Here is a 21,019-nt window from a genome sequence, read left to right as displayed (position 1 = left end):
ACAGATCCCATGATGTAAACAAACACAACTTAGGAACTGGCTTTTGGTTTGCTGGGGTGTTTCTCATAAAACCTTTTGATAAGTCTGTCAGCTTTTACATCGCTAGATTTCACCCAAATGGCTTCAGACAATGGGTATCCCTTCCATTGTACTAGGTACTACAATTTTCCCTTAAAAATTCTAGAGTCAAGGATACCCATTGTCTGAAGCCATTGACACCTGCAATATAACGTGATCTCAGGATGCTGCGAAATGCCCCGTTTCCCTGAAAATAAGACCTAACCGGAAAATAAGCCCTAGCCTGATTTTTCAGGATGCTCGTAATTTAAGCCCCATCACAAAAAATAAGCCTCAGTTAGGATCGTCAGCCGGATGGATGCATTTAGTACCGTATTTCCCTGAAAACAAGATCTAACCAAAAAATAAGCCCTAATGCGTCTTTTGGAGCAAAAAATAATATAAGAACCGGCCTTGTTTGGGAGGGGAGGAAATACGGTACCTGCAAGTTGCTAAGTGTCCCATGTTGATGACGTGACTGTGAGGATGCTGTAAATGCAAGGATGGCCAAGTCTAAATGAATGGTTGTGAGCCAAGGACTGCGTGTATTGTTTCCTTGGGAATTGAACTGCCCCCATCTGCATAGAATCTTAGATTTGGAAGGGATCTTAGAGGTCATTTAGACGAACCCTTGCTCTATGTATATCCATCAGTGCCCCCGTTTGGAGACCTGCAGCAAAGCAGAGGTTCTCTTTTCACTGTGGCTTCGTCTGTCGCCCACTGGTAGCTTGTGCAGTCGGGAAATTTCTCTTCTGTAGCCTTAATAACTTCAACTCCCAGAATGTTAGAATTCCTTTCTCTCTAGCGCATTTTTCTAGCCATTGATAAAAAGTCTCCCATGTTCTAAAATAAACTGAATCCTCTTTCTCTTTCATGTTCAATGTCAATCTATCCACACATCTTCATGTGTGAAGTCCACACATCTTCACGTGGCCAGGGATGGGAAACACTGTGTCAAGGTTCTGACTGACGAACCCAACAAAGCAAGCACAGCTGAGACGATCCAATTTCTAATGCAAAACTTTATTGAGTGCACCATTTTGGCACCGATGAATGGAAAACCAGCTCTGGCTAATTGGCTGCAGAATCAGTTTATTAAAAATATAGAAAGTCTCCTCCTTTCTAATAGCACAGGTCACATTTCCCAATTAAGCTTCAGACAATTATTAGGAAAGTCTTCAGTTCTCCGTAAACAACTTTTTGAGCGACCTTGGTTCTCACAGCCCGGCACCTGCAGTCCACGTTACGTTCCTCCCTCTCCCCCTCACCCCGGAGTCTGTAGGCAAGCTCAGAAGCAGAAATGGCTGAAATAGCGTACGTGTTCTTCGCAGCTTGACACACTGGTCTAGATCAGGGGTGTCAAACCGCGGGTCGGTTGCATCATGCAGAGAGCGTGCCCACCCCAGCTCCGGCAATGCAAAAAAAAAAGTCACGAGACGTCGCAACATGTTGCATGACACAGCGAGCTTGACACCCATGGTCTAGATTCTTGTGGGAGTCCTTCCAACATGTCCCTGGTTGGTATTTGAGCACCAAAGATGTGAGTATTGTAGCTGCCCCATGCTTGAGAGGTTGGAGCAGCTGATCTTTATCCTCCAGAGGCCCCCAACTCAGGGAATGCAAGGCAACCCTCTTCTGCGGGCGAGGCGAACCGGCCTCTCTCGGGCTGTGCATAAACGATCAAGCAAGAGGAATCTTCTGGTCCAGTAAAATGCCGACTCTTAAGTGTTGCCTGTTGCACAGTTGCATACTACATGGAGGGGAGAGACTCTGCCCAGCTGATCTACAGATGGACCAAGCGAGTGGACCCCAGCTTAAAGCGAGGCGCCTGGACGCCAAAGGAGGATGCTGTAAGTAAGGGCCCTTTTCCATTGGGAGACTCAACAATCTCTCCATTAACTTCCCATCTCCACCGGCTGTCCCTCCCCTTTCTGGATTTCCTCCATTGTTGCTGTTTGGTAGGGCAGGCACACCCCTCTTCCTCCGCCAGCAGAACACCTTCATCTGCCCCCCCCTTTTTTTTGTCTTGTCCTTCCAGATGCTCCTGAAAGCCGTGGCAAAGTACGGAGAGCGGGACTGGTATAAAATCCGGGCTGAGGTACCCGGCAGGAACGACCTGCAGTGCCGAGACAGGTAGATCCCAACTCATCACTTTGGCTGTTTAAATTGGACGGTTGCTACTCAGACCAGGACCTATCTCTGCCTGCCCAGTGTTGTTTCTGACTTTCTCTATGATTCTAAGCTTACCATGTGATTTTCATTAGCTACATTATAGGCAATACCTTTTTTAAATTTCTTCTGTGAAGTTTAACTCTTACCAAGTAATGAGAGGACAGTGGCACTCAAATACAGCACAGGGGCCTAAGTATAGGATTGAATAACCCAGAACTCTCCACCCGTTCTGGCTATTGCTGAGGATTCTGGGAATTGAAGACACCTCCTTTGAGGGAGCCCCAGATTGGGACTAAAACATCAGTGGAAATGAAAGGGGATGAACGTGTGGCTGTTTCAGCAATGTCTCTTTTAGTTCAGTTACATTCTGACCTTAAAACAGGCTTGGTAGCTTTTAAGATGTGTGGACTTCAACTTCCACAATTTCCTAGCCTTGCCACAGTTGTTAAGTGAATCCCCGCAATTGTTCAGTTACCAACCCAGTTGATAAGTTGATAATCTGGCTCCCCCATTGACTCAGCTCGGCAAAAGGGGATCCCATGAAACAACAACCCCCCCCTGGGGACGCTGCGACCATCGTAAATATGAGTCAGTTGCCCGGCGTCCCAGGTTTTCATCACGTGACCGTGGGGAGGCTGCAAAAACGCTCCTAAGTTATTTTTTCTCAGTGCCGTTGTAATTTTCAGCAGTTGCTAAACGAACGGTTGCAATTCGAGGACTAGCTGCAGGTCAGAAGGGTCCCCGTTAGCCAGCAGCGCGTACTGTCTTCCTTTCCTCTCCACCTGTCAATCGTAGGTACCTGCACTCGTTGCACAACGACATAAAGAAGGGGAGATGGAGCCAAGAGGAGGAGAAGAAGCTGATTGAGCTAACCGAAAAATACGGCAGGGGTAAGCGCGGAGTGGGGGAAGAAACTGCGTGCCTTTGTGGTATGGACCAGGCCTCCGCTGTCTCCCCTCAGGAGACAGCACAACTCGTGGAAACGGGCCCTTGTTTCAAAAGAGGGATCTTTTGCTGAGAGAAAGTGATTGCCGAGTTAAAAAAGGCGGGATCCGAAGTTCTCGCTTCAAAGCATGAAGCTAAAAGTTTTCCGTTTCTTCAGCCTCGCTCCCAATGCCCCAGGCCATCCGGAGTCAGTCCGCTGGTGTGAACTTCATCTTGTGAGAACTTTTGAGCCGAAAAGGCGATAACCAGCCATTGCCTCGTTCTTGCCAGTCGGCAGGAGTGGAACGCAGACGGCCCCCAGGCTCTTTCTCTCCCCCCCCCTGCTTCCTAATTCCCATGTAGAACACATCAAAGGGAAAGTAGGAACAAGGCAGGAAATACAGAAACATCCTCAATCCACACCAATGTGTGCACCCCCCTCCCCTTCCTTGTGACAGCGTTACTAAGGGACCTGGAGGGACCCGACACTTGCTCTGTGGGGGGGGCTTCATCAGGCCCTGGGAGTGTCCTGTTATTCCTCCAAGGATGCTCCTATGTGCAACTAGGTGCACTTTTGATTGTTTTGTTTTGCACGGATAGCAGAAAGCTGGCCCTCTCCGCGACGGGCCCTTTAAAAACCAGCGCTTGTCTTGCGTTCTCGGACACCATCCTTCATATCGGATGGGGTCTTGCTTTTCTTAGCCCCTTTAGCTGCAGGAAAGGCGGGTGTCAGAATCCATTTATATCACACTCATAAATGTATGTTTAAAACATCCCCGCCCTGGATTCTGCCATCTCCCGAGGAAGGAGGAGCGGATGTGGATTCACCCTGCCTTAGGTTATTTCAAAGACCAAGGGAAACCTTTTGAACTGGGGGAACAAAGGGGAGGGTTAGGGAAGAAGGCATCTGGCCTGTGTCTCCATTTGAATCTGTAAAGGAAGAAGGCAATAACCATAAAGATCCGAAGTTCCCTTTTTCCCACGAAAGGGATGACACAAAGTAAATGATGGGGGGCTGACCAAATGGGGTTGAGGGAAGGGGGAGTGAACCGGGCACTCTTTATAAAGTTTCAATCTGTAAAACAATACCAGGTCCTGTCTTGTATTTCCACAACCAAACATGTCCTAGTAAAAATTCCTTTTGGACTAGAACTGACTCCCAAGAGTTTTTGTTTTCCTAAGACGTGGATTGGGGTGGGCCCGTTTCTGACAGGAATCCTCAGCAAGAAGAAAGCCTGCTCTGGTTTACAAATTCTTCTATTTATTGTTTGTTTGTTTATGTTCATTTTTATTTTTCCATTTCTTCCACGAACAAATCAACAAATATACCGCAATACATAGATACATACTCGTACGTTTGGGTGCTGCTCGTCCATTTCCCCTTTCACTGTTTCCACCCTCCTTCTCTCTCTTTCCTCTTCTCTACTTTCTTTCTCCCTTTCTCCTTTCTTCCCTACTTCCCTCTTCTTCTTCTCCTCTCCTCTTTCCCTCCCATTTCTCCCCACTTCTCCTCTTTTCCTCCAGCCTTCCTACTTCCTTCCCCCTCCTCTACTCTCTTCCCTCTCTCGTCTCCTTCCTTCCCTCCCATTCCTCTTCCGATACAATTCAGGGGTAATGTCCGAGCAGCTCCTCTCCTTAGATTTTCAATGTCTATATTAGGTGTGATAACATTAATTTCCTATTACATCAATATTTCTATAAATCTAGCCTTCTCGGTATATACCTCTGTAAATTTTTATACTACCTCCGGCTATGCAGTACTGTGTCGCCTGGGTCTCCCTCCTTATCTCCTCCTTTTTCTTCCATCTAAATTAGCGTTAGCCGTCTTTTAAGCATATTCTCTTTTTCACCCACTCGTAAAATTTCCCCCAAATTCTTTTAGTCCTAGGCATTAAGGTGAGCAAGTGACTCCTTCATTCTCTCTCTCTCTTTTTAGGCCACTGGGCAAAAATCGCTTCGGAGTTACCGCACCGCTCAGGAGCTCAGTGTCTAAGCAAGTGGAAAGTCCTGCTGGGATATCGCGTGAGTGAGGCTCTTCCTTTTGCAAGGTCGTTTTCTGGAGAAGGCCCAGCTTTGGTGGGGGTCAGGCCCTCATCTGGTTGTCCCACCAGATCTTTAAAAAGGCCACTTTGACGCCATCGCGCTGAGGTTTGGGCCTGACAATACAAATGCCGAAGCTGGGCGGGTTGTGCTCTGCTGAACAGGACAGGCTTTGCGATGTTAAAAGATATCCTGAGAAATACTACTATCTGCCCTTGTAAGGTGCTTTCGAACCGTGGTGGCGAACCTATGGCACGCGTGCCACAGGTGGCACACAGAGCTCTCTCTGTGGGCCCGCATGCCGTCCCCCCAGTCCTAGGCCTTTCGGCTGGGTTTTATAAAACCTTTTCGCTTTAGGCCTCCACTGCCGTGTGCAAAAAAATTAAAAAGATTCAATCAATTTCAACTTCTCGGCGGGGGAAAAAAAAGATCTTGCAAAGTTGAAATTGATTGATTGAACTTTTTAATCCCACCCAGTCTGCCATTACCGCCGCAGCCACGCCCACTCAGTGAGCCATGCCCACCCAATGGGCCACGCCCACCCAGCACCTGACAATACATAATTGGATTTTGGGTTGCAGTTTGGGCACTCAGTCTCTAAAAGGTTCGCCATCACTGCTTTAGAAGGAAAGGATGCTGCTGCTGTTGCGCTCGCTCTCTCTCTCTTTCTCTCTCTCTCTCTCTCTCTCACACACACACACACCCCAGGTCGCTTGCTCTGTGTTGTAACTCTCTCCTTTGTATTAAAGAGGCACAGGAGGAAGAAGCAAGGGAGCAGACGCTACACGAGGCGCAGACGTGTCCGCCAATGCAGCTCCAGCCTTTCCGAATCCAGCAGTGAATATTCAGAGCTGGATTTGGGTGGGGACGGTGCTGAGGAGGAGGAGAAGGATGAGGGACCCAAGGCCCATCAGCCCAAAGCGGCAGGTTGCTGGAGAGTTCCCAGCCTGGATCTCTGGGTCCCCCCTGCCAGGAAAGAGCTGTCTGAAGTCTACAGTGGAGAGTTGCCTGCGGTCACCCTTCTTTCCAAAGGTTTCGACGTAAACAGGAAGCGGACGCCGGACGCTGGGGCTCTGCTGGGTCCAGAAGAGGGACGGAGGACAGAGGATCTCGTTGCCCTCAGCTCGGAGATTCCAGAATTGGCTCCAATGAAAGGGAATGAGGTAAAAAACCGCACACACAACCCTGGGATGTAGGGTACCTAAAATCCTCAAAAAGAACTCTTACACAAAGCCTTCCCTTAAGAAAAAGCTGAACTCCACTGGATTAAGAATGTAATCCTTGTTTAAAAACTGAAGCGTTGAATTCTTCTTCGGTATTTTTTGTTTTTTTCTTCTTCCTCCTCCTCCTCCTCTTCTGCAGAATTTTGGAAACGCCAAAGATGCCTGGAGGGTTTCCTTGGCTTATGTGAAACGAGTCTTGAGGAGGAACAGCTATGAGCAGCAGAGGAGAAACGTAAGCTCCTTCTGAGCACCCCACTTTTGAAAGGAAATTCCAGTCTGAAAACCTTCAAGCTTGCCTCTTGCTTCTGTTCATTGCGCAGAGGTACAGGTAGTTCTTGATTGACGACCGGGAACTTAGCCACTGTCGGAAGTTGCAAATGACGGGGCTTATGCCCTGGGTCTGAAGTTAATGACAGTTGAGCCCCACCCACCCCTTCAGCAGTCACCTGACTGAACTTTGGGCACTCAATCCCACAGCCAGATTGGTGGCCATTGGCAATCCCCCTCCGGTCATGTGACCACTTTGCCGATGGTTTTTGCGGTAAATCGGCCCTTCCGGTTTGGGTAAAACCGGCATCGTAGCAAATGGTTGGTTTACTTAACAGCCCACTTTAACAGCCTTTGCTCAACAACTACTGGAAAAACATTGTGAGATGACATGACTGTCCTGATTCACAATTATCACAACCTAGGACCGTAAAATGGTCAAGCTCCTTTACAGTCGTCTGTCAAGGACTTCCTGTACATCTTGTTTCCTCTGGTTGACTCAAAAGGGCTTATAGGAGTGTTTTCCCTCCCTCTCCCCCTATAAATGGGTGTGGGTTATATATAGGGTGGTGCCCCGGGTTCAAAATGGGATTTGCTTAGGAAAAGCATAGCTGTAAGATCTTATTTAGCTGCATGGCTTGGGGGAGACGTACTGTCTTCGTAGCTCAAGATCCCGGGAATGAGGTCCCGATAAGGCCGGACCTTCAGCAGATGAACCCCTTGAATTTCTTACTCTTTCTTCCTTCCTTCCCAGCGGGAAATCAGAAGAAAGAAACGCTTTGCCTCCACCTCCTCCCTTGGCCCCAGTGGTTCTCAGTTGGCCCCGCCGGCCAGCGTGCCAAATGGAGCCGGCCGGCCGAAGGACGGGATGGGGAAGACCACCCTCTACAGGAGATTGATGGTGGCAGTCACACCCTGGGCCGGGAACATGGTGCAGGAGTGGGCCCTCCGGGTCAAGGAGGCCGCTTCCCTCAAGTCCAAAGGTACCTGTGATCCAAGCAACAGCAGCCCATCTCGCCTTACGGAAGCCTAGAAGGGTCAGTTTAGAGAAGGTGGTGAGGCCATCAAGCCCAAGCCCTCTTCGGTGCAGAAATGCCCATGGAAACATCCCCCCAGGACGGCTCTCAAGACTCCCTGGCTCCCATGCTACAAAAAAGATGTTGAGATTTTGGGGGAGGGGGGGAAGTGCAAAGAAGAGCGACTAAGTTGATTAAAAGGCCTGGAGAATAAAACGTATGGAGAACAGTTGCAGGAGCTGGGTATGGCCAGTCTAGAAAAAAGAAGGACGCGGGGGGTACATGATAGCAGTCTTCAATATTTGAAGGGCTGCCACAAAGAAGAGGGGGGGGGGTTCAACTTCTTTTCCCAAGCACCAGAAGGGAAGACGAAATGATGGATGGAAACTAATCTAAGGAGAGAAGCAACCTGGAATGAAGGAGAAGCTTCCTGACAGTGAGGACAATTAACCAGTGGAACTGCTTGCCTCCAGAAATCATAGACGCTCCATCACTGGAGGTTTTTAAGAAGAGACTGGACAGTCATTTGTCTGAAATGATATAGGGTCTCCTGCTTGAGCAGGGGGGCGGAGTTTGGACTAGAAGACCTCCAAGGTCCCTTCCAATTCTCTTCACTCTTGAACCGTGTCAGAAAGAGGCCACTCGGGAGGGCAGGATGAGAAGTAGTGGATTATGGGAAGGCAAATGCCTGTCGAACTTTGGAACGTCCTTTCAGAGGACACCAAACTGCTCCCAGGAGTTTTTCATCAGGTGAAACGTTAACAGGAAAAATAGCAGGCTGAAAGAAAGGACATGGTTGTTCTGTTCCAGCCTACGACCGGCCCTGTTTGAATGTCAGGGACAACCTCTTTTTATAGTCAACAGGCTGGAAAAACCCAACCAAATTTGTTTACAAAGAAATCAAAAGTTCAAAGAAGAGTTAAACCAAAAGTTCAAACAAGAGGAATAACAGACCAGGACTCTAGCAGAAGATCTTCAAATGGTTGCCTTCAGCAACCAGCACCTCCCACACCTTCCCCTTTTATCAGCAGTCCCAAGGCATGTTTTCTTATTGCCTTCTCCTCCTCTCACCGAGTTGCCTCATTGCCTTTCTCTGTTCTGCTCTGCTGGATTGCCTCCTGCTCCTAGTGTCCCTGAATAGATCCAGCTGTGAATCATCTACGTCCAATACCTCGTGCTCACACGACTGAGTCTGATGAGGAGCATGACGGGAGGGGCCAGGCTGAGAGTCCTGCAGTGCATCAGAGCCTCCCTCTGACACCAAAGGCTCTCCAAACCCCTCCTCCTCCTCCTCTTCAGAATCATCAGACTCAGCTGCCGGTATCACAGGCTGACGCTGAATCACAACAACAGTGAACCACGAAGAAGGCGACACTCAACTCATCATTCTGCAGCAGCGTCGAAGATGTGTAGACTTCATGAGATGTTCTGATGTTCCTTTGACCCTCCATTTGCAGCCAGGGGAGGAGGGAAGAATTAGGAATTAAGGACAAGGAGTGACACGATAGCAGTGTTCCAATATCTAAAGGGCTGCCACAAAGAAGAGGGAGTTAAACCTATTTTCTGGAGCACCTGAAGGCAGAACAGGAAGCATGAAGAGGATCAACCTGGAAGTGAGGTTTCCTGATTTCAACTCCCAGAATTCCCCAGCCAGCAAGCCCGCATGGCTTAAAGTTGCCAAGGTGGAGAAACGCTGACCTTCTCGAACCAGACTCGCCCTTGTCTGCGCTTTCAGGCATTCCCCACCTCAGCCGCCTATTGCACAAATTCTCCTGCAATCTTAAAAGATCCCCCAAATGACACTTTTCTAGGTATCCCCTCTCTGAATGTGTTTTGATTTGGCACATTTGAAATAAGGTTGTGACATTGCCCTCCCTGGCACGTTTCCTGAATTGCACCGCTGTGGGTGAAAATCCCCCCCTTATTTCATTTATTTTTTTGTTTCATTTAATTGTTAGAGGTTTCACGATTTAACAGAATAACAAGAGTTGGAAGGGACCTTGGAGGTCATCTAGTCCAGCCCTCTGCTCAAGTAGGAGACCCTGTACAATTTGAGACAAGTGGCTGTCCAGTCTCTTCTTAAAAACCTCCAGTGTTGGCAGCTAAACCTACAACTTCTGAAGACAGGCTGTTCCACTGGTTGATTGTTTTTACAATGAAGTTCTTCTTAATTCCAGGTTGTTTCTGCTTAATTCCATGATTAGTTTCCATCTCTTGTTTCTTGTCTTCCCTTCTGGTCTTTTGGAAAATAGATTGACCCACTTTTCTTGGTGGCCGCCTCTGAAATATTGGAATACTGCTGTCACGTCACCCCTAGTCCTTCTTTTCTCTTGACTAGACATTCCCAATTCCTGCAACCTTTCTATGTTTTAGCCTCCAGCCCCCTAATCGTCTTTGTTGCTCTTCTCTGCACTCTTTCTAGAGTCTCGGCATCTTTTCTCTAACCATATTGTGGGCAGTTTAGGGATAAAGGTAAAGGTAAAGGTTCCCCTGCACATGCGTGCTAGTCGTTTCCAACTCTAGGGGCTGGTGCTCATCTCCGTTTCAAAGCCGAAGAGCCAGCGCTTGTCCGAGGACGTCTCCGTGGTCATGTGGCCGGCATGACTAGACGCCAAAGGCGCACGGAACGCTGTTACCTTCCCACCGTGGCGGTCCCTATTCTTCTACTTGCATTTTTACGTGCTTTCGAACTGCTAGGTTGGCAGAAGCTGGGACGAGTAACAGGCGCTCACTCTGTTACGCGGCACTCGGGATTTGACCCGCCAAACTGCCGACCTTCTGATCGACAGACTCGGCGTCCTAACCCACTGAGCCACCGCGTCCCTTAGTTTAGGGATAGGAAACCACAAATGACACCATAGGAGAAAAGGGTGCACAAGAGACCTGCAAACAGACAGCAACCCCCCCCCCCAAAAAAACAGCCACCAGGTCCAGGAGAAGAATCCGGACCTCAGTAGTTTTTTTAACCTCCTAAGGGTGGCAGCTGTCCTTCCCCCGGAGTGACGGGGTACAGGTAGTCCTCAAGTGATAATTGGGGCTGGAATTTCTGTCGCTAAACAATGCAGTCGTAAATTCCAACTCCACCTGACCGCACTGCTTGACAGTGGCAGTTCTTGGTTCTCATCATTAAGCGAGGACTCATGATTACAACCTCCAACTTCCTACCAGCTTCCCCATTGACTTTGCTTGTGGGAATTCCGCCGGCCGGAAAGGTCGCAAATCTGAATCATACGAGCACGGTCTTGCTGCGATGGCCAGAAATTCGAGGACCACTTGTTTATTTATTTATTTATTTATTTTATTTTAATTCCATTTATATCCCGCCCTTCTCCAAAGACTCAGGGCGGCTTACAAGCTTAGCAGTAGCCTTCATTCTATGTATATGCCTGCTTATTAGGGCTTTCACACACACACACACCAAGCGGCATTATTACAAAGTCAGCTTAATTGCCCCCAACAATCTGGGTCCTCATTTTACCTACCTCGGAAGGATGGAAGGCTGAGTCAACCTTGAGCCTGGTGGGATGTGAACCTGCACTAATTGCAGGCAGCTGGTGTTACTTAAGGAGGCATTAGCCCACTGCTCCACCAAGGCTCTGTTTAGCACCTTGACAAGTTTGAATAGTTGTTGAACAAGTGGCCGTTAACTTGAGGACCACCTGTATAGAGAAATTCCGATGCTTTGGGTAATTCTTAGCCCTGGCTAATTTTCTGGGAGGAAAAAACTTTTTCTCTTTCTCTTCCTAGCGGACTTGATCTTCAGGCAGCTGCAGACGGCTCACCTCACAAGCACACCTTTGTTCACGCTCCTGATTCAGGTAAGTGGCAGCGTCTGTCCTGGGCTGCAGCCAAGTGGCTTCCAGTCAGACATGGTTGTTATGGAGGGGGGTTGGGTTTTTTTTGGGGGGGGGTGTTGTTTCAGTCTGGGGGGAGCAGGAATTCAAACATCTCCAGAGGAGCTTCATCCAGGTGGGCAGATTTCCTGGCAAATCAGCCAGCACAGGAATTCGCATCTTCCCACAACTGGGCATCAGTCTCCACCTTGATCTTGGCTTATCTGGGGCATTCAGCATCTCTGCTTTTTAATCCAGATTCTCCCTTCCCAAATGCTGCAGAAAACCACTGTTGAACTGCACATAGTCCTTGACTCACAACAGATCGCTTAGCAATCATTGGAAATTCCAATCTGGGGGCTGTTTATGACCCAGATTCAAAGTTCTGGCAGTTGTCTCCCACCCCTCACTATGGTCATGTGACCTTAATTCAGGGACTTGGCGACCAAGCCGCATTTATGACTGTTTGCCACATCCTAAGGTCACATGGCAGGATAGAATAGAAATAGAATAGAATAGAGGTAGGCAACCTTGGCTCTTTTATGACTCGTGGACTTCAACTCCCACGAGTCATAAAAGAGCCAAGGTTGTCTACCCCTAGAGTAAAATATATGGAATAAAATGGAATTGAATAGAAATTGGAATAGAATAGAAATTGAAATAGAATAGAATAGAATAGAATAATGAATAGAATAGAATAGAATAGAATAGAATAGAATAGAATAGAATAGAATAGAATAGAATAGAGAAAAGTGTAAAAAAGAATAGAGTAGAATATAAATCAGAATACAGTAGAAAATAATAGAATAGAATTAGAATAGAATACAAATCAGAAATTAGAGTAGCGTAGAAAAGAATAGAATAGAATATGAATTAGAGTAGAGTAGAGTAGAATAGAATAGAATTCTTTATTGGCCAAGTGTGATTGGACACACAAGAAATTGCTGCTACTGCTAAGCTTGTAAGCCGCCCTGAGTCTTCGGAGAAGGGCGGGATATAAATGGAATTTTAAAAAAAATTGTCTCTCTTGCAAAAGCTCTCTACTACTACTACTACTACTACTACTACTACTACTAATAATAATAATAATAATAATAATATAATAATAATAATAATAATAATAATAATAATAATAATAATAATAATAATAATAATAAAGTTGGAAGGGACCTTAGAGGTCATCTAGTCCAATCCCCTGCTCCGGCAGGAAACCCTATACCATATTGGACAAATGGTAATCATGATCATCATAAAAATGACATTCCCCATAAAATCATAAGATACCACACTTAGTGATAGTCATAGGATACTAAATATGCAAACAACACAATTCATACTAGGACACTAAATAAAATATAAATTGTAAGATACAAGCAACAAAGTTACAAGAAGCTAGGTAATTGGAAAGATGAAAAGAATAATAGCAATACAGCCTTACTAGGTAATCATCATCATGTCGTGATGGTTTTACCAAAACCTGGCATTTACTTCCAGGTTTGGGGCAAAAACGTGTCCGTCCATCGTGATCCATTGGTTTGCTTAAAGACCGCTGTTTTCGTTAAAACGACCGTGGCTTCTGCAAAATAGGTTTTTTAAGATTGGGTCAGTGATGTGACCGAGTTATGACGGTGTCGGACACAAGACTCCCTTATGATCATCAGCTCCTCTTCGTCAGCCCCGCCTCTTGGCTGCAGAGAGGTGCTTTTCTCGTTAATGCTCTTTCTTGGCCGGGCCTTTCGCCTGGCTGGAGACTGACGCCTCGCTCTCCTTTCTCTCAGCTCCTTCATATCGATGTGGACGGCTGCATGAAAGTGATTCAGAGAAGAAAATGCCGGCAGCCAGAGCTGCTGAAGGCCGCCGTCACAACTGTGGACCACGGCAAGCAGGTCTGATCTCCTTGGCATCTCTTTTTTTTAAGACGGAGGAGGAGGAGGAGGAGGAGGAGAACTTCTAGGTCGAGTTTGTTGTTAGCGGAGAAGTCACGGAGAGCTGGAGTTCCTACTCAGAGTCTGCTTCCTGGGCAGCCATTGGGGGGGGGGGAAATACCCTACCCTTAATCCTTGGGGGCTTTCCTTCTTGGCAAAGGAACAGAGGTGATCATCGGGGGTCCTTCGCATCAGTTGGAGCGGATAGATTTTTTTCGAAAATCATAAGATGTAGAAATACGTTCCTCAGTGACTAAAAAAAATCCACCCAAAGCAGAATGTCTGCTTTTCAAGCAGAAGATCCAAAGTCATTCCCTGCATTTTTAGTCTGGGAGAATCTGGACGGGAAAAAATAAAAAAAATATTCTAGGATCACAACTGCCCATGAATCTGCTAGATTAGCACGGGAGCCTTATGGAAGTTTCAAGGTAGCTATTAGGATCAGACTTGATCTGTTTCCTTGGCTGGATGTGGATTCCCACTGCTGTTTTGCAGGGCACTTTTTTAATAATAATAATATAATAATAATTATAGGATGAGAGACCACAAGGAAAGACCAGATTTCTGGGCTAGACGTCAATAATAATAATAATAATAATAATAATAATAATAATAATAATAATAATAATAATAATAATAATAATAATAATATAACAACAACAATAACAATAACAATAACAATTATTATTATTATTATTATTATTATTATTATTATTATTATTATTATTATTATTATTAATTATTATTGACGTCTAGCCCAGAAATCTGGTCTTTTCTTGTGGTCTCTCATCCTATTTCTAGTAATTCTGACCCACCTAAATGTGTAGCTAGTCCTCAACATACGGCTGATTGTCTAGCGACTGTTCAAAGACCCAGACCCCATGTTCTGACAATCAGGCCCCCTCTGCTGCCCCGTGACTGAACTTTGGGTGCCTGGCGACACAGCCACACCTACGGCCATTTGCAGTGCCCCAGTGTCGTGTGACTGTGCTCTGTGGCCCTTCTGCCAATCAGCATGGTCCCAACACCGTGCTGAAGACAAGGCAGCCAGGCAATGCAGCTTCTCATAAATTCAGAAGCATTCCTAGCCATAGAAGCCCGAGGCTTGTAGGTGAGGTGAGGCCTGGAATAGAATGGTGAGTAGAGAGGATGGCCTTGAGAGAGGGAGGAAAGATGGTTACCAAGGCAACAAACAGATCAAAGTAATTTTAGGCCTGCGCAGTGTCTGTCTCTTGATCTGGTCTGTCTTGTAACGCTCATAATGGTGGTCAAGCATCCAGGATCAGCAACTTTCTGTGCCAACAGAGTTGGGTGTCTCTTCAACTCCCGTCTTCCTCCATGGCCAGTTCGGTTGGAGGTGACAAGTGTGTGTGTGGGGGGGGGGGGCAGGGTCATGCACAAGGGTTCACTTTTAGTTTGCCTCTTTCCTGTTCAGCGTCATCTTTAATCTTGCATGGGCTTTCACTTCCCTCTCTGAGACTGGTGGGCAGGTTCGGGGTCATCCCGGACTCCAGTTCGAAGAGCAGGTAGTAGCTGTAGTCCACATAGTTCCATCTAGATCTGGAGGCCCCCTTAGTCACCTCAGAACTGGACTACTGTAGTACACTGAACACGAGGTTGCCCTTGAAAGCCACTCAGAAGTTCCAGTGGGTCCAGACTCCAGCAGTGAGGGGCATCCCGTAGTAGGTGCATGTATCGTTGCTGCTTCACGAGCTGCCTTGATGTCCACTTGACTTCCAAAGTGCAATTCAAGAGCTTCTTAGCTAGAACGAAGCTCTTCGCGGCGTGGTGTCAGGTTGTTTGAGGGACCGTCTGCCCAGTGAGGTGGGGAAAGTGGGTGCCCCAGGTACCTCCAATTACACCATGCCATCTATCGGCCTGGAAAATGCCCCCATTTAGTCTCGGGACCTGCCTTCTGCAGATCCATACGGCTCTCACGCCGAAAACATCCCAAAACTGTGAAAAACCTCGGCTTTGCTTCTCTAACTCCAATTTAATGATGTAATTCAAGCAGAGCTTTTGGCCCTGCAGGCCGGTGTAGGCCAACGCCCTGGAAAATGAAAGAGTCCCTTCCCAGACAGTCACCCTTCTTTCTCTCCTTCCTGCTTGTTTTAATTCAGAGCACCCTCTGTCAGCAGGACAACTCATGTTCTCTTGGACCTCCTTTTCCCGGAGAGATTTTAGGCGCGGGAGGACGCGGCAGGACCTGATCTGTCAGTCTCTGAAGCGGATTCTTTTTTTTTCTTTTCTTTTCTTCCCTTTGCAGCCCTCATCTTCACAGGATGCCAAAGGTGTGTCTCTCTTTTGGCTTTGCTTCCCAATTCCCCTGAAGAGCTGGGGGTGGGGAGTGCTGTTTCCCAGCCTGCTTGGCAGCCCTTACCAACTCCCAAGTCCCAAGAGAGGAGAGCGGATGGCAGGTTCCAAGGAGTGCAGCCAGCCTGGGCGTAAAGTGGGATAGTCAGGACCTGTGCTCAAACTTCAAGCTCCAACACCTCCAGGCTGCTGTTAGGAGGCTTTTCCTTGCCCTGGACCTCATGGCCCCCGCCAAGATGCTTCCCATCTGTCTTCCCGAGTGGCAGAAGCAGATGCGTGGGGGCAAAACTGAGCAAAGAGAGGGTTGGCTGAGATTCCAGGGCCAAAGGGCTGCCCCTTGGAGGATTGGGCCCTGGTAGGTGATGGGAGGACAGAGGGCCCTCAGGTGGGGAAGAGAGACGACCTAAAAGTTTGGGCTGTAACAGCGGCACTTGCGGGCAAGAGCAACTTGAGGCCCGTGCTGTGTCATCAAACGAGGCGGCCGGAGGGGAGCCATTTTTTTTTAGGGGGCTGGCTTTGAAGATCCCAAGTTGAGCTTCTGCATTATTTCTGCCCAGCTCAGCCCAACCTCCCAGCGGTCGGTGTCCAGCCCAGCAAGAAGCTGATTCCTCTGAAGGCTAAAGAGGGGCCCGTCCCCGCCAACACATGGAAGGCCCGTTCGCCACCTGGCCCGGCACCCAAGCCGAAAACCGTCTCAGAGCTGCTGCGGGAAAAGAGGCAGCGCGAGCTAACAGCCAGGAAGGCTGCCCAGAAGAGGGTCTTCCTCACCCCCCAGCTGCTCCTCTCTACCCCTGTAATGGTCCCACCGACAAGGGGTCCCATCGCCTCCTTGGCCAACTGCCCCCACCCTCCCACAGGCACCCAGGTGTCACCCAGGCCGCCTCCCGCTTCAGCTTCCATGCCTCTGGAGCCATTGCCCGGAACGAACCTGGCGGGGGGCTCTCAGGAAAAGATCCTTCCCTGCAACGGGAACAAGGATGAGGCCGCGAGAGAAGATGGCAGCCAAGAGGGCATTTCACCTCGGAGGGATCCTGAAGTGGCCAGAGCACCTGCCGGGCCTCCTGCTAATGTGAACTCCGCCCTGGCAGACACGCTTTGCCCCTCTCCAGCATCTTCTGCTGCTTTACCCCACCTCCCGTTGGTAGCTGCTCCATCACAGTCCAGTGCAGTTGCGCAACCTACCCTGCCCATCAGCTGGGTGCTGACCCCCCAAGGCCTTCTCCCAGTCACCCTGGTGAGCATCCCCAGTCAAGGAAAGCCAGTGGCCAGCGGATCTGGCACTCCCAGCCAGTCTGCCGAGACTTTGGTCAAGATCCCCGCCCCGACTGTGGGGGTTCCGGTGGCGGAGGGAGCCCCGATACAAGTGGGCCTTCCTTCTAGCTCCCTGCAGAACAAGACAGGTGCACGGCTGACGGAAGGTCCCCCTCCTCCTCTGCCGCTGCTTGGGAACTCCACGGAACCGGGGTGCCCTCCATTCCCTGCTGGTCCCAGGGCGCCTTCCTTGCCTTGCACTGCCTCTGGAGGGACTGCAGCCAGCGCCTCCAATTCCGGGCCTTTGCCCCCGCCCCAGGCCAATCGAGACTCAGCCTCGCGAAATATCCCTTCCGACTCAGCACAGCCTTTCCTGCAGGCCTGCCCCTCGCCCTGCCCGCCCCAGGAGGGCACGGCCTCCCCGCTTTCTCGCCTCCTTTCTCTAGAAGCAGAGCCGACGGTGAAGGCGTGGGCCAAGGAGAGCCAGGAGGTGGGGGTTCCCTCCCTGGGAAGGGGCCTGCCGTATTTGCCCCCGTTTCTATGCAGTTTGAAAGCCCTCTCGGCACTGCTGCTGAATAAACAGTCCCTGGAGCGCAGCGCTGCCTCTCTTCTGGCCCCCGAAGGGCAGCGGGAAGGGCCCAGCCAGACAGACCAGGAGGCCTTGAGGCAGGTGGTGCGCCAGAAGCTCCAGGACAACCCTGCCTATCAGCTCCTGAGAGGACGGTTCTTGGCGGCCTTTAGCTTCCCAGCTGCTCTGGCTGCGCTGCCCCCTCCCAGGATGAACACGACCCTCTCGGGGGACAGGTGGTGGGACAGCAGCCAGGGAGAAGATTCCAGCTCGTCTTTGGAAGAGGAAGAAGAAGAAGAGGAGGAGGAAGAGGAGGCTGAGAGAGAACCTCACGAGCCAATCAGAGAGGCCCCCGCTGAGACAACGGAGGCCAGTGAGGAACTGGAGGTAATCCTGGTGGTGAGAATCGTTAAAAGAGATTAGATGAGATCAGGAATAGGAATTAATGGAATAGAATAGAATAGAATAGAGTAGAATAAGAATAGAATAGAATAGAATAGAATAGAATAGAATAGAATAGAATAGAATAGAATAGAATAGAATAGAATAGAAGCTGGAAGTGACCTTGGAGGTCTTCTAGTCCAGCCCCTTTTCAAGCAGGAGAATCTGTACAATTTCAAAAGTGTCTGTCTAGCCTCTTCTTAAAGACCTTCAGTGATGGAGCGCCCACGACCTCTGGTGGCAAGCTGTTCCACTGGTTAATTGTTCTCACTGTTAGGAACTTTCTCCTTAATTCTAGGTTGCTTCGATCTTTGATTAGTTTCCAACCATTGTTTCTTGTCTTGCCCTCTGGTGCTTTGGAGAATAAGTTGACCCCCTCTTCTTGGTGACAGCCCCTCAGATACTGGAACGCTGCTATCATGTCACCCCTATTTTTACCTTTCTTTGGACTAGCCAAACCCAAGTCCTGCAGCCATTCTTCACATGTTTTAGACTCCAGGCCTTTGATTCTAGTGTGTTTTCTTTTCCCCTAACTAAACCTGTGATCGCACAAATACACAATTTAGAGCTGCACCTATAAATTGAGATGGGGAGGAACAAGGAACAAAACCCCAAAGAAGAAAACAACATAATGCAAATGGAACAGCTACAAGCAGCATAACACGTTTCTGAGGCCTTAAAAAATTGATTTGTAATTAGTAAAAAGAACAGCGCCACAATCGGCAATAGGTCACCGAGCGTCCCTAGCCCAAATGTCTGACGATCAGCCAAGATTGTGGGCCCTTCCGCCAGGCCAAGAGGGCTGAAGCCATTTGGATCTTGGTGGGATGCTGTTCCACAGGGCAGGTGCTGTGATAAGAGGACTGCTGGGTTCCCCAAAAATAATGATGCTTAATAAAAGGGGGATCCCAGAATGTGCCCATCTTAGAATGAAGATATATAGCGTACTTAGAATAGAGTGGTCCAAATAGAAATCCCTGGACCTTTCCCCGGGATATGAAAATTGGGGGTGGTGGGTGCAGTTATGGAATCCTGAGAGCTGAATTTGCTCAGGGAATTGGGGGATGACTGGAACCCCCCAGAGGATGTGGGTTTGCGGAGCAAAGGATGCAGGTGATACGGCATGCCCAGGAATCCGCCTGTGTCTACAACTGGTCTTGCGTGTTGCATCTATGAATCTTGAGTCTTCTTTTCAGCAGCCTGGAACAGATGTCGACTCCGACCACAGCAGCCCACTCAGGATCCGAAGAAGCAGGCGTCTCCAGAAAGGGAGAGTCCCACTGTGATGGCTTCATTATTCTCCTTATTTCAAAACTCGAGCGGGAAGATTTCTGCTACGTTTCTGACGACCACCCTCTGGACTTTGTCGTTTCCCGTGTTTGGCCTGGAGATGGAACCCCAAAGCCAAGTGAGGGATCGAGTTTTTTTGGGCGGCAAAATTCCGTCTCTGGCATCTTTGTCAACTGGGCAGATTTTGACTACGTTATAAGGCAAACATCTCCTGACTTTGGATGCAGGGAACTTGCCTTCGAAAGCAGCCTTCCCCAATCTGACATAACCACACAGCCTTTGGGGTTGTGGCTTCCAGAGTTTCCCAGCTGGCATGGTCAACACTCAGAATTCTGGGACTTTTGGGGGGATGGCAACTTGCGGAAATTGACCTGGCATGAGTCCTAGTTGTCTAACTGCATTGTGAATACCCACACTGTGTAGCAAACCAATGCCCTTTTTAGCTCTTTTATCTGTCCCATGTTGGGACTGTGCCAATGTGGTGTTAAGCCATGATAAGGGTTTGTTTTCTTGGGGCCTGTCACTTTCTGTGTTTTGTTAACCACAGGGTGGAACCAAGTGTGTTGTGTGACTGCAGCTGAGACACAGCCCTGCAACTCCCTTCTTCTTGCAGGCTTCCTTCTCCTGGAGCTGCTTTTGCACCAACTCCCAGAGATACTTCGACCCCGGTGATGAGAGTGACCTTATTGGCAGCTGCCATGTTGAATTGAGGAGGTCCTTGAAGGAAGCTATTGGGGTTTCTCATTTTGCTCTCCAGAGCGCTACACCGTCACAGCCAGCTACTCCTGCAGAAAGGAAGCAAATGTAGTTAATGTTTCTCAGACAGCTGCTGCAGTGGAATCCCTATAGACCCGTGCGTGAGCAAGCAAATAATGGGCAGAGTTGAATTGGTCTCTATTGCATTAAAATCTTTGTGTTTCATAAGACTGGGTTTTATTTCTGTCCATCTGGCAGGAGATATGTTAGGGGGAGAAGCTCAGGAGGCCTTTTCTAAGCCTCCGGAGCCTGGCTCCATGGCCGCGGAGTGATTTTGCGCCTCCCTCCCGTGGCCCAATCTAGGCTCTGGAGGCCTGGAAAAGAACTCCAGAGCTCAGATCTGAGGGCACAGAGCAATTTTGCGGCAGCCCGATCTGGGCTCTGGAGGCCTTTTCCAAGCCTCCGGAGAATGGATCTATGGCCGAAGATCGATTTTGCCTCCCCACCCCGCTGCAGTTCACGAGTCATAGAAGAGCCAAGGTTGCCTACCCCTGGTTTAGGGAAATAAAGTCGGCGAAATATAGTGCAGGGAAAGGAAACCCAAAGTTTACATTGTAGCGGGTGAAGCAAAGGCAATAAAACCCACAGGCACGTCCCCCTTCCCCCTTTGGAGTATGGCAGAACCGAGAGGAAAGATGATAGAGATAAAGAAAAATCAGACAAAACACTTTAAAAAATGTCGTATGATTCAAAGTAAACTATTATGTCTCACAAGTTAGGACTTTAAACCATCATAATAAAAGAAATATTTAAATGGTTGTTCCCAAAACTGCATATCCTTGAACGTTTGGGCTGATAATACTGTATATATTCACAAGCCGAATGGCAATAAAGATTAAGTATCCACATCTCTGCCTTATTGGATCATAATTAGGTCTGTGATAAATATTTAAGGACGGCCTTAGCACTAGAGCAGGGGTGCTAAATTTGCCATGTCACGTGA

The 21,019-nt window shown here is 48.5% G+C and overlaps 1 protein-coding gene across 5 annotated transcripts in view; it reads left to right on the top strand.

Moving 5' to 3' along the window:
* Window positions 1-20,246, top strand: part of SNAPC4 (small nuclear RNA activating complex polypeptide 4) — a 43,539-nt gene extending 23,293 nt beyond the window's left edge. For 2 of the 5 annotated variants that reach the window (XM_081339753.1, XM_081339755.1), the window contains 12 exons: window positions 1,801-1,907; window positions 2,096-2,190; window positions 3,025-3,119; window positions 5,090-5,175; window positions 5,943-6,356; window positions 6,556-6,648; window positions 7,438-7,666; window positions 11,447-11,517; window positions 13,311-13,418; window positions 15,724-15,748; window positions 16,328-17,976; window positions 19,227-20,246. In XM_081339753.1, the coding sequence (XP_081195879.1) occupies window positions 1,801-1,907; window positions 2,096-2,190; window positions 3,025-3,119; window positions 5,090-5,175; window positions 5,943-6,356; window positions 6,556-6,648; window positions 7,438-7,666; window positions 11,447-11,517; window positions 13,311-13,418; window positions 15,724-15,748; window positions 16,328-17,976; window positions 19,227-19,316 (3,062 nt within the window). In that variant the 3' untranslated portion in view covers window positions 19,317-20,246. The remainder of the gene's footprint in view (window positions 1-1,800; window positions 1,908-2,095; window positions 2,191-3,024; window positions 3,120-5,089; window positions 5,176-5,942; window positions 6,357-6,555; window positions 6,649-7,437; window positions 7,667-11,446; window positions 11,518-13,310; window positions 13,419-15,723; window positions 15,749-16,327; window positions 17,977-19,226) is intronic. The other 3 variants (XR_014028000.1, XR_014028001.1, XM_081339754.1) reach the window with 3 other exon arrangements.
* The last annotated feature ends 773 nt before the right edge of the window (window positions 20,247-21,019 follow it).

The sequence above is a fragment of the Vipera berus genome (genome assembly GCF_964194415.1).
Source record: "Vipera berus genome assembly, chromosome: 15".
In the NCBI taxonomy this organism is placed as follows: domain Eukaryota; kingdom Metazoa; phylum Chordata; class Lepidosauria; order Squamata; family Viperidae; genus Vipera; species Vipera berus.
Note: the sequence above shows the minus strand (reverse complement) of the source record. Positions and strands in the feature narration are given on the sequence as shown.